The 12,128-nt window shown below is 31.9% G+C and overlaps 1 protein-coding gene across 12 annotated transcripts in view; it reads right to left on the bottom strand.

The window, feature by feature from the left end:
- Positions 1-1,652, bottom strand: part of ATG18B (autophagy 18 B-like protein) — a 40,542-nt gene extending 38,890 nt beyond the window's left edge. For 3 of the 12 annotated variants that reach the window (XM_088972045.1, XM_088972056.1, XM_088972054.1), the window contains exons 1-2: positions 1,362-1,516; positions 1,038-1,111 (exon numbers count right to left, since the gene is read on the bottom strand). Coding sequence is in view for 4 of the 12 variants with exons in the window: in XM_088972047.1 (XP_088828173.1) it covers positions 1,038-1,111; positions 1,362-1,420 (133 nt within the window). In the remaining 8 variants the exon portion in view is untranslated. Of the gene's footprint in view, positions 1-1,037; positions 1,112-1,361 lie in introns of all 12 variants that reach the window. The other 9 variants (XM_088972044.1, XM_088972055.1, XM_088972047.1 and 6 more) reach the window with 8 other exon arrangements.
- Between the last annotated feature and the right edge of the window lie 10,476 nt (positions 1,653-12,128).

Raw genomic sequence — 12,128 nt, 5'->3', positions numbered from 1 at the left:
TCTACTATCTTTTACTTTCTCCCATTCTTTTCACAACTAAACACAATATTAATCATAATAAGACATTGACTAGGTTACACTAACTACTACCATGAGTCTATAAATAAGGCTGGAAAGCTTAGTCCAGGGGCGAAATGGTAATAAATACAGACTTATGATGACCCTTTTGCTTTTCTCATTTGTTATAAGCTCCAAACAACTAGATGGTGCCAAATCATTGGAAAAAAAAAAAAAAAAAAAAAAAAAAACCTATTAGGTTCCACTACCCACTCCTATTAAGCCTTTAGCTTCCAAATCCTACAGATTGCTAAACTGATCCTAGCCTTCCTAGGCTGTATATTTGTCCCTGTTCTCTTAGCCTACAATTATATTCAATATTTCAATATCATATTTGACATTTTCGTTATCACTTATCACATAATATCTTCTGCCTAACATGTCCTTTTACTTACATCAGAAAACCATCAAGCAAGAGGTATGGATGATTGGATTCATTATGCGTGTGTTATATAAGATCTAATATTACATATTGTTTGATCCTAGGTGGAGTTGCAGACAGTCGAGCAACTTCCAATACATCTTTTTTTCCTTTTGGTAGGTCATTACAGTGAAAAATCAATATATGACCTTTTTCAACCCTATTTCATGATATCGTATAAACATTATGTGATAAGAAGAATGTTCACCAAAATCAAAGATAAGGTAAAGAAAATAAGAAAATTTGGAATTAAGTTTTATTTTTACATTGTTGAATTGTTTACGTCCATCCATTGTAATCAATCCAAAAAGAAAATTTTCCATATTTCTCTATAGTCTAATTGAAATTCAACTCAATTGACTTATAGTTTCTCATCTCTCCAGGCCTCTACATATCATAAGCTAAAACTCATAATTAACCTTTTCAGACTGTAAAGTATGCCTTTTTCCCTTTAGATATTTCAAATTGTCAATTACGATTAATTCAAGACAAGCTCTATAAATTAAATTTTAAAGAGATAACTTCTAAAAACTATATACTGTCATCACAGTTCAATCACCTTTTTCGTAACAGAGCTTCCCAGTACTCGAGTCAAATATCTTGAATCCATCCCTCGTTCCTATAGCAAAGCAACTGCAATTCCGAGAGTATACAGTCAATTGCCACCAAAAATAACTGAACGCGCCGAAAAAGGAAAATAGAGAATCTATACATAATATTCATCGATTTCCATGATAAAATCCACTCCACCGGAATGATTTCAAATTAGGAACCCTATAAACCCTAATTGGAGAACAAAAAAAAATATCTATCGTTTACTCTTATTTTGGTTGTAGAATTTGGTGGGGGAGGATGAGATGCTTTGATTTCAGGAAGTTTCCACCTGTTATCTTGATTGAAGGAAGCGCAGAGGATAGGAGAAGCTGAAGATTGATTTGCCATTTGAGGATTTCTCCTACCCTTTTCAGCCAACTTCGATATTTGCAGGTCCGAGCAGCGAATTTGCTTTGATTTCACCGTAACGATTGTTTTCTCGTTGGGTTTGCTTGCCGCATGCTCTTCTTATTCATTACGCATACAACAGAAGATGACAAAGAAGTGCGCACGAGACTATAAGTAGTAATTGCTATGAGCTCGACCTCATCTTATGACTAAGAGAAACGATGAAGAAAGAGGTAAATGACTGTCACCTGTATGTATTATTAGCGGGGACTCGTGCGATGTACGGAAAATCCGAAAGATTTAATAATTTTATTTATTATTAATTAATATTAAATTAATAATCAAAATTTATTATTAATTAATTAAAAATATTCAAAGTTATTGTTAATATCTAAAATTTTAATAATTGTATTTTCATTTTATGTTGATTTATAGAAAATAATTATTGTTAATTTAATATAAATAAATATTTTTTAATAAATTTAGTTTTATTAATAATTTATAGTAATTTTAATAAATTTTATTATTTTAAAATAAAACCTTGATTAACTTTAAATAAATAAAAATAATTACAAAACCTAGCATTTTTATTAATTTCACTAATAATTAATAATTATATAGGATGACAACGGGGTGGGTTCATGGTAGGGCACCCCATCCCTGTCTCTGCCCCATAGCCAAGACACTCTACCACATCCCCGCCCCATCCCCAGTGTCAAGCGGGTTCAAGGCAAGGCAACCACTCCTCAATGTAAGGCGGGTTTAGGGGCAAGGCACCCCACTCCTCATCAAGGATGGGAAATCCTTGAATTTCTCCGCCCCGTTCCCAATATTGGGCGGATTCAAGTAGATGTGTAAATTGGATCCTATTGGGCCGAGCCTTAGCCAGGCTAGGCTGCGGACCGGCCAAGATATGAGAGGTCCATTTAGAAAAATTGAAAAATATATTTCAATTTTTATTTTATATGATTTTTTTTATGTATGCAATTGTTTATATATACAATTCGACCTATTCATGGGCCAAGTGGTCCAACGACCCGACCCAACTTGACCCGTTATTTTTTAGGCTTTGACAAAATTTTAGGCTTGTGGACTAGAGCTCAAACTTTCTCAAATAAAGTCTACTCGATACTAATACATATAAAAAAATACTTATGTTATATATAACAAATATATATATATATATATATGCTTCTTAAATTATTAATAATATCATTTTACTATTATGAAATATAAATTAGTTTATTAATTTATTAAATAATTACTAAATTAATATAATATTAGTATAAAAGTATATGGAAAATAAGACATTTTGTGTACAAATCGGGCTTCGGGGTCAAGATCTAGGACCGATAGTCGAGATGGGCTCGGGCTTGCACATTTTCTGTTGATAAAGAGGCTAGTTGTTAATTATATAACTATGATTTTTTACAAATTAAAAATTTTATTTAATTCTAGTCTAACATTTCTATATATTAATATAAATTTGTTATTTAAATATTATATAATAATATTTACCATATATGCATATAACTTCCAAGTTGAGCTTATTAGGAGTTGTTTAGCTTAAACCATGTCTGCTAAAACTATCATTGGATTCTAAAAGTTTTATACCCAATTAGACTTCGGATCTGATTATCCTTGATAATGTATGGGCATGGTGCATATCTCAGCTAGACCTAACTCAAAAGAAAATAGTTGCTTGAGCTTGCAAATTTATAGATTTAACCGGGTTAGGTTAAGCTATAAATGATTTGTTACTTTTTAATATTAATTATTAAAATATTGTAATTATTAAATTACAAAATTTATTTAAAACATAGAAATTATCATATTTTCATAAATATTGTTAATTTCTTGGCTAAAACTAATTAATGTAATTTTCTACTACTTATAGCTTAAACTAATTAAATGCAAAAAGTTCAGTATTTTTGGCAATAAAATTAATTAATTTAATTTTTTTAATTATTTTAATTAAGATTTAGGTATTTCAGAATTTTTGAATTTTTATTTATTTTTTTGTGTTTTTTCATTATTATTCAGTATTTTTTTTTGCATATGAGTATTTTTCAATAATTTTCAGTATTTTCAGCATTTATTTTTGCATATTAGTCATACAAAATTAATTTGCATTTGTTTTTAGTAAAAATAAATCAAATAAGTCAATAAATACCATAGTTAATAAAAAATACAGCTAATTTTCAATAATTTATGGCTTAGCTACTTTTTAATAATTTTTGGTATTTTTAATAATAAAACACTATTAATTGTACTTTTAAATATTTTTAGTAAATACCCTTATTAATATAAAATACTGTTAATTTTCAATATTGTTTAATTATTTTAAGTATTTTAATTATGTTTAGGTTTTTCAGAACTTTTTGGATTTTTAATTAATTGTTGGTATTTTAAAACAATTAATTAATATTTTTTATTAGTGTTTATTAAGGTCTCAACTCACAAGTTATCTAATAATATTATTAAAACTGTCAATTAATATTTTTATATTTAAATTTCTTATTTTTATTAGTGTTTATTAAGTTGGATTTTTAAGTGGAATTGAAACTCAATTTTAATTTTTAATATTCAAAACGGGACCACTGGACTGGAAAAATCGGGAATTGATCAAGTGATTGGTTCTGTTTTACCCCAAAACCATTATTTTTGCCAAAAACCATTGATTTGGTCAGCAAACTACTGACTCGGGCAATCAAACTGTTTGAACCATCCAACAATTTTGGCCATTTTTATTTATTTTTTATTTTTTGTCAAAATGGGTCATTTGTTCGGTTCAAACGGTTGGATTGTTCAACCTGGGAACCGGACCTCTAACCAGTTCGTTGTTCGGTTTGGTTTTAAATACCTTGATTTATATTATTACTATTCTCTCTCTCTCTCTCTCTCTCTCTCTCTCTCTCTCTCTTAAATGTAATAATAACATGCATTAAAATAAGAGACATTGGAAAACCAAAAGGCCTCTCTCTAATAGTGTGCAACTTTATTAATATAATCAAAATAAGCAATAATTATTGTTTTATATTTTTAAAACAAAGAAAATGAAAAAAATGAAAAAATGGAGAAACATGTTGACATGGACAATCCAATCGAATCGATGGGGAGAAGCTTGGTCGGGCCCAAGTCCAATTCGAGCTCCGATAAAGCTCGAATTATCGGGCTTCAGTCTCGGTGTCAATGGACCTTATGACTGTTAATGGGTCGTGTTTACTTAATGAATTAGGTTCAGATTGGATTGAACAAAATATAAATCTAATCCGATTATTGAAAACTTGCATTTGAATCTAATCCAAAGTCCATTTTGGATTTGGTTTTTCATTTACAAAATAAAAAAATAAAAAGTTAATTACTTTTCAACTTTTATATATAATAACTTAATATAAACATAGCATGTTGTATTTATTATAAATATATAAATTCATATATAATATAATTTATGAAAAATATATTTTATTATTTCAAATATAATTATATAAATTTTATATATTAAACCCACTAAATATTACAATATAATTGAATTCAGATTTTAATTCAAGATCGAACAAAGTCAAATTTGAATTCAATTCAATTATTAATTGAATGTAGGTTGCAAAATCTAAATTATAGATGTGTTCAATTTTTTTCTATAATTTTTTTTATATTTCTATGTGTAAAAATAATTCTGATATGTCACACTTATTTTTTGTTTAATATGATAAATATACAATATTATACATATGCCCAATTTTTTACAAAGTTTATGTATTTTTTTGTGTTTTTATCTTTTATTAACTTTTATTATTTAATTATGACATTAAAGGTCAACATATTTGACCCAAAAGTAAATAAAAATGATTTCATTTTTATTAACTATTAATCTCCACCAAATAGGAAAATGATTTTATGTTTTGTTAGTTTTAGATTAAGTATTTCATTTTCATAATTAATAAAAATAATTCTTGGTTTTTTTTATTTATTTTGAGATGGAGGAAAGTTGGTTAATGGTATTTTGATTCCCATTTACCAAGAAACTCATGTTCTTTTTTCAGATTTATATGATTGATCACGGAAAGTTTATTTTCCTGGATACCATTTACCTAATAAGTGATACATAAATAACTTTTCCACCCGGGGGGAAGTTGCCAACACCTGAATGTGACAAAAATGCCCCTTTTGATATTATATTTTTATGGCTAAAATGGTCATTGCCTTATTTACATAGAAAGTACAAGAACATGGATAAATGCACTTATCTGAATAAGTATTTTGCCTAGAGAACATTTACCCGGATAAATGCACTTACATGAATAAGTAATTTAACGAAAAGCAAATGGAGCCTAAATAGTATTGATGAGAGGAATCACTGGGCATGATTGTAATGGCTTAGTATGCATTTCTTGCCCACAATAACTGTCATAACTCTATGTCACACTTTGGCCCATCATAAATGCGAGGCTGTTACTGACATGCCAAGTCAATTTGCTTGTAACGGTTGATTGTTATGAAGTCACACACATTATGGCAATGTTGTTGGCGAGTTTGCCATTTTTTCCTCCAATATAGTCTATGTGGCAACTTTTAATTGGAAATAACTCTCTAGCTTGCCATTGCTTCATTGCAAAGTTTCGCATGTGGTTGTTTAGAAGTGGAAGGTTTGGTGGTTCTTAGTATCAGCTCACTTTTTTAGCCTCTCCATGTGGTGGATGGATGCTTGTGTCTTTCTAGATTGAGAAGACTTCCTCCAATCACTTGGAAGGGCAAGGAGAAGAGCTAGGATGTCGATGAGAGAATCTCAGAGTTCGTGGTGCAAAGTGTGCTAATAAAGTGTGTTTCGTACCTTAGAATGCATGGCTATTTTCGTACCTTTACCCGTTAGGTGAAGAAATCCGGTTGAACCAGACACAAAAGGACAAAAAATCCTAAAACACACTTGTAATTTAATTACATTGGATGTTCGATCTCCCTCCTATTTTCGACTCTCCTCCACCGAGCCCTAGCCTAGAAGCATCCACCGGCGTAACAGTATGATTTTCGGTTGAAGTTCTGGCACCAACTTCTGAATTCTGAACCAAATAACGATAATAGGAATTCATAGCATTTAGATCAAAGATATGCTCATTCCTTGATCTCCAAATACTCCATACAACAATATCATTACCATACATAAAAGGGTTGAAATGCAACCCATGAGCACCTTGTTCAGTAGACCACCACAATAACTTGAGTCGAGTTCATCTCCTCTCTGCATATTGCACAAAGGGGATCAATGTGGGCAGCTCTCCTATGAAGGACATATCCTTTCTGGGCAGGATTTGGAGGCTATGCATTTCCAAAGAAACATCTGAATCCAAGGAGGAAGCCAATTGTAGTTCCAGAACTGTCTCCAAGACTGCCGTTAAGGAACATCCCAGTGGTTTATTAAGGATATATTTTAATAATATAACCTTAATAAAAACGGAAAAGTATACTTCATCATGTTGTAGAATTCTGAATTCCACTATAACCCTATATAATTCAAAATGACAAATAACTCCACCTTAAAACACTAATACTTGCCTGTGTATTGGCATCAATTCTGAGTTGACACCTACCCCAACTGTACGATGAAGTTAAAAATTCTTAGAGTGTGTTGAACAGTCATTCTCCCTAATAAAAATAATTATATATTGTCTCTGAGGTTTACCCTTTTAGATATAAAATATAATAAAAATTATAAGAAAATTAGAGGAACTTCATATATTATTAATTATATAAGCAGTTTCGAATAAAAAGAACCGGTCCCAATCCAATTACTAATTGGGACAAAACCAATTGACAGTCCTACCAGTCTACTGCACTAGGGGTGATCATGGGTTGGGCTGGGCTTTACACCTGTAATAAGGGCCATAGCCTAGGTCAGCCTAGTCGAGTTTTGGGTCTATGTCTTTTGTATATAAAATATTATAAATATATAGTATTTGTAATATTATAAAAACATATAAATTTATTCTGTATAATATAGAATATAATATAGAACATCGAATACCAAAAAATATATATAATATAGAACATTGCATATAATATATATTAGAAGTTTCGTATTATAATATCTATATATAATATATAATATAACATAAAATAATACATATATATTATGTATAAAATACATATATTTAAATACATACGGGTCAGATGAGGCCCGAGCTGGGGTTCAAGTATTAGGCCCAGGCCAGGCCTGAATATAAAACCTAAGGCCAAAGAATTTTTGGGCTGGGCTGGAATGATCACCCTCTACATTGTCAATGCTGATGAGCTTGTGAGGGCCAAAGGCCCATCAGACACCAACAACCAAAAAAAAGTAAAAATAAAATAAAAGATGGAATGTGGAGAGAAGAGCTGAGAGAATCTTAAAGGCCCAAATAAATTACCACGTGGAAAATTAATGAACTATCCACGAAAATTAAGGAGATCAAATCAACCCCCATAAGACTCCCCCCCATACGGACGTTGTGGGGGGCTGATTTGAACTCCAAACTAAGCAGACCACCCGGCTGAACTACGTGTAGCAGAGCTAATGAAAGGAAAACTGGTAAAGCTGACGTAGCAGAAATCAGGTTGCCCAGGAAACAAGGACAAGGACGAGGCATGCAGCACGCTGTTGGGCACTGTTCAGCAATGTCGCTTTCCGTAATCATACAAACCGCCCGCATGATTGCATTCCGCCCATGAGCCATGAAACGGACTAAACTGAATTGAATGACTTATTTCTATATTCACAATAAGTTCATTCAGTTCAGCCACTTCAGTCAGCTGATCCTGCTGCTTTGCACGGACTAACAGCCCGCGTACCATTAGTCTTGTACGGTTATACAATGTAACGGACAAATATCTCTCTGTCATGGACACATTTCTAAGATGTAGAGGGAGTGTGGGGAAGTATGAATTAATGTTCGGATTAAATGTTTGGGCTCTACTTGATTTTGTTACAAACGTGAATGCAAAAATACAATGATTAAGAGGTTAAAAATGTGTTTTTGGACAGTTTTGCGCCATAAAGAGAGAGCATTAATATACTTATTTTTAGATATATTATTGTACTTTTATAATAAGTGATGCGTTTGACCAAAAATTTCAAGACATTTAATGATGGGTCCATGCTTTACACCGATTTCAACGAACAATAAGAATGTAAAAAATGGGTTACACTGTAAACCCATTTTGTATTTTTGAAGGTATCTATGAAAAATACATAATTGTGTTTGCATCACAACTGGAAAGACAGCCTTGTTTGCAATGGGATGCAAATTTTGCACTCCGTCCACTTTTGTATAATTAATAATTAGGGTTAATGAATTGGTTCTACTAACAGACCAATTATATTGGTACCGATTTTTGCTTGTTCTAAATCAATTATTTAGTTAATAATATATAAAGGTTTTTTAGATTTTTTTTTTTGTAATTTTTTCTATTGTATACCTAAAGGGTAAATTTGTAGATAATATAAGATGAATTTGGTTAGAGACACTTGATTTAATAACAGATAAATAATTTACTTTTTGCATCCAAAAATTTAGATGCAAAATTTACACCACCATCCTCTCAAGGGTGTCAATGGACCAGTTTTGGATTGGATCCCGTCCAATCCAAAATCAATTTGGTTGGATTGATAGACTAACAAGACATATTGGATTGGACCAATCTGGTCCAAAATATTTATTAGATTGGATTGGGTTGGATTAAGCCAATATTTGATCCATTGACATAAGATAAGAATATATGTGTCAATGGACCGGGTTTGGGTTGAAACCAATCTAAATCAAAATGAATTTGAATAGATTGGACGGTCTAGACTAGGGTTGCAAGTCGGGCCAGGTTAGGTCAGGTTGTGGCCAACCCTAGACCAACCCTAGGTTCTAAACTCCTAACCCAATCCAAACTTCAACCCGACCAACCTAACCCTAACCCTAACCCTATCTAAATTCCTTTAACCATAACCCAACCCAACCTAACTCGAAGTCAATTTCGGGTTGGGTTGGGCTCAAGTTAGGCCCAACCCAACCTTCTTCCTATCCCTTAAAACCTCATAGAATTTCTCGATTTTATGACTTACGATAAATCTTTTATGGGTGGCAAACAACAAAGAGGAGATGAATAATACAATTTTCAAAAAAGATAAAATAATGTTATTAAGGTTTTAGTCTTTATGATTAGGATTAAGTGAAGTGATTATTTTAAAAGAAATACATGATACTATGTGGTGGGGGCTATACAAATATCATACATCTAAACAAGTCATTGTATGTTATATATTACATATAACATGTATTTATATATGACATGTACTATAGAGTCGGTTTTGGGTTAGGTCGGGTTGCATAAGGGGTCAACCCTAACCCAACCCGAAGTAAAATCGGGTTTATGAATTTCAACCATAACCCTGACCCGAACATCAACCCGACCCAACCCAACCTAAAATTTTCGGGTTGGATTCGAGCCAATCCGACCCAAGTTGCAACCTTAGTCTAGACATTAAACTAGACTGGTCCAAATTGCTCCAAAACATCCATTGGATTGGATTGGACCGGTCCATTTATAATGGACTCACATTGGATTGGATCAATTGGACCAAATCCAATTCAATTGACACTCCTACATCTTCCAACCTTAATTCTCTCTCATATGAGGATCATATCTTCCCATCTTAGTCTAGATTTATTTCATGGTTCAAGGCTCACATAATCAATAAATATACTTAGTTTTAAGCTTTAAGTTGATTCAAATAAAACGGTGGTAAGAAACATCCTACCAAACAGAAATTTGTGTATAGTACTATTGATACGTTTGCTTAGTTGGCATAAATGCTACCGAACAAAATTCATGGCAGTTTTATTAATTAGAAAATAATAATAATATTAAGTTATTTTCTATGAAAATGAGAAGAAACAACAATGATACCAAACACCACCCTAATGTCATAAAAGAATATGTATAAATAATATATTAAACGCATAGTTACAAATTAATATGTATAAAAATCAATTGATAGCATTGTTGTTTTATAAGAAAACGGTGGTAAGAAACACCCTAGCAAACAGAAATTTGTGTATAGTATTGCTTACATTTGCTTAGGTGGCATAAATGCTACCAAACAAAATTCATGGCCGTTTTCTTAGAAAATGACAATAACACTAAGTTGTTTTCTATAAAAATGGCAATTCAGCAATGTAGAAACTATAATGGTACCAAATACCACCCAAATGTCATAAAATAATAAATAATAAGCATAAGTAATATATTAAACATATAGGCTCCATTTGAAAGGAGTACAAATACAAATATGTAGAGTGCAAATATATTATTTTGTATGCATTTCTATTATACATATTTGTATTTGTGTAAAAATCAATTGATATATTATTTATACATGTGAATCATTAATTTGCTTGCTATTAAAAAAAATAAATAACTAATGAATAACACATTGAATTATCCAATTGACAAAGAATTCAACTTAATCATAATATATCAGCTAATGGTTATATAGCTGTTTTACAAATTACTAAACGCATTAAACCATTAATATGTTTTATTGTTTCAAAATTGAATCATTAATTAACAATTAATGCAATATATGTGGAATCTTAATCCAAAAATTATATCAGATCCATGGAAATGTTAGAAGATCCTAGACACTAATTATGTGCAATCTTCTCAACAAAATAATTCATATTCATAAATTTCAACTACTAAAATAACTATTCTGTGTTCATTAATTTTCATTTCTATGAACTATCAAAAATTTGAAAAATCATTTTTGGCATAAATTGTCAATCCATCTTATAGTTCTTCCCTATCATTATAACTATTTAAGACAAAAAAATTAATTTAATTTTCAGTTATCTTCATTTTTTTTTTCAAATCCATATATCTACTAATATAAAACATAAAAATTCACGAAGACCATTCTTTCCACTACTAAATGTGGGCCCAAACAAATCCACAAAAGGACTGTTGTTAGGTCAAGTGTTTTTCTGCCCACAGGGTCACAAAGCCCATGGTCGGATTCATCTCTCATAAAGAATTAAAGGTGTAAAATGGGCTGCGCTGGGCCGTGTTATTCCACGGACCATGTCCCCCTCCCTTGAGATATTTTGGGGGTTGACCTGATACGGTTCAAAGGCCGGGCTGATCCACAGGCTGAGTCATAGACCAAGTCAGACCATGGACCAAACCAAAATTATATATATAGCCTGCGGACCTAAAACCCTAAACCCGGCACAGCCAAAAAATCATGCCGGGCCACCCGATTTACAACTCTACAAATAATTGGATCAACCAGTAGCCAATTCCCTCAGATCGAGACGCCCTTTTTAGTTTTTTTTTACCAATTTCCCCCCAAAATTGCACGACACAATGATCCATTTGATGCCAGAGTCCGTCCACCACACGAACACCCTTCTCGCCTCTCAATTTTCGAAACGGAAAAGAAAAAGCAGACAAGGGCATTCTAAGAAATTCGGACAAAAGCCAAGGTCATTATTGTCACACAGAAAGTACACGTAGAAGCGTGACACAATGCAGACAAAAAAGAAGCTCCGAAAGTGACACGTAAAGCATACCAACCACGTGATCCTTCGTTCAAGGATGACCGAAAACGACTCCTCCGGTCCTCCCTCTAAATTCTTTCTCCCTCTTTCTCTCTCTAAAAATCGTCAAACCAGTCAAAGAATCAAAC

Source organism: Nelumbo lutea, chromosome 2 (genome assembly GCF_056320005.1).
Source record: "Nelumbo lutea isolate HS-2025 chromosome 2, American lotus-T2T, whole genome shotgun sequence".
In the NCBI taxonomy this organism is placed as follows: domain Eukaryota; kingdom Viridiplantae; phylum Streptophyta; class Magnoliopsida; order Proteales; family Nelumbonaceae; genus Nelumbo; species Nelumbo lutea.
The sequence above is the reverse complement of the archived record's forward strand: the minus strand, read 5'-3'. Positions and strand labels throughout refer to the sequence as shown.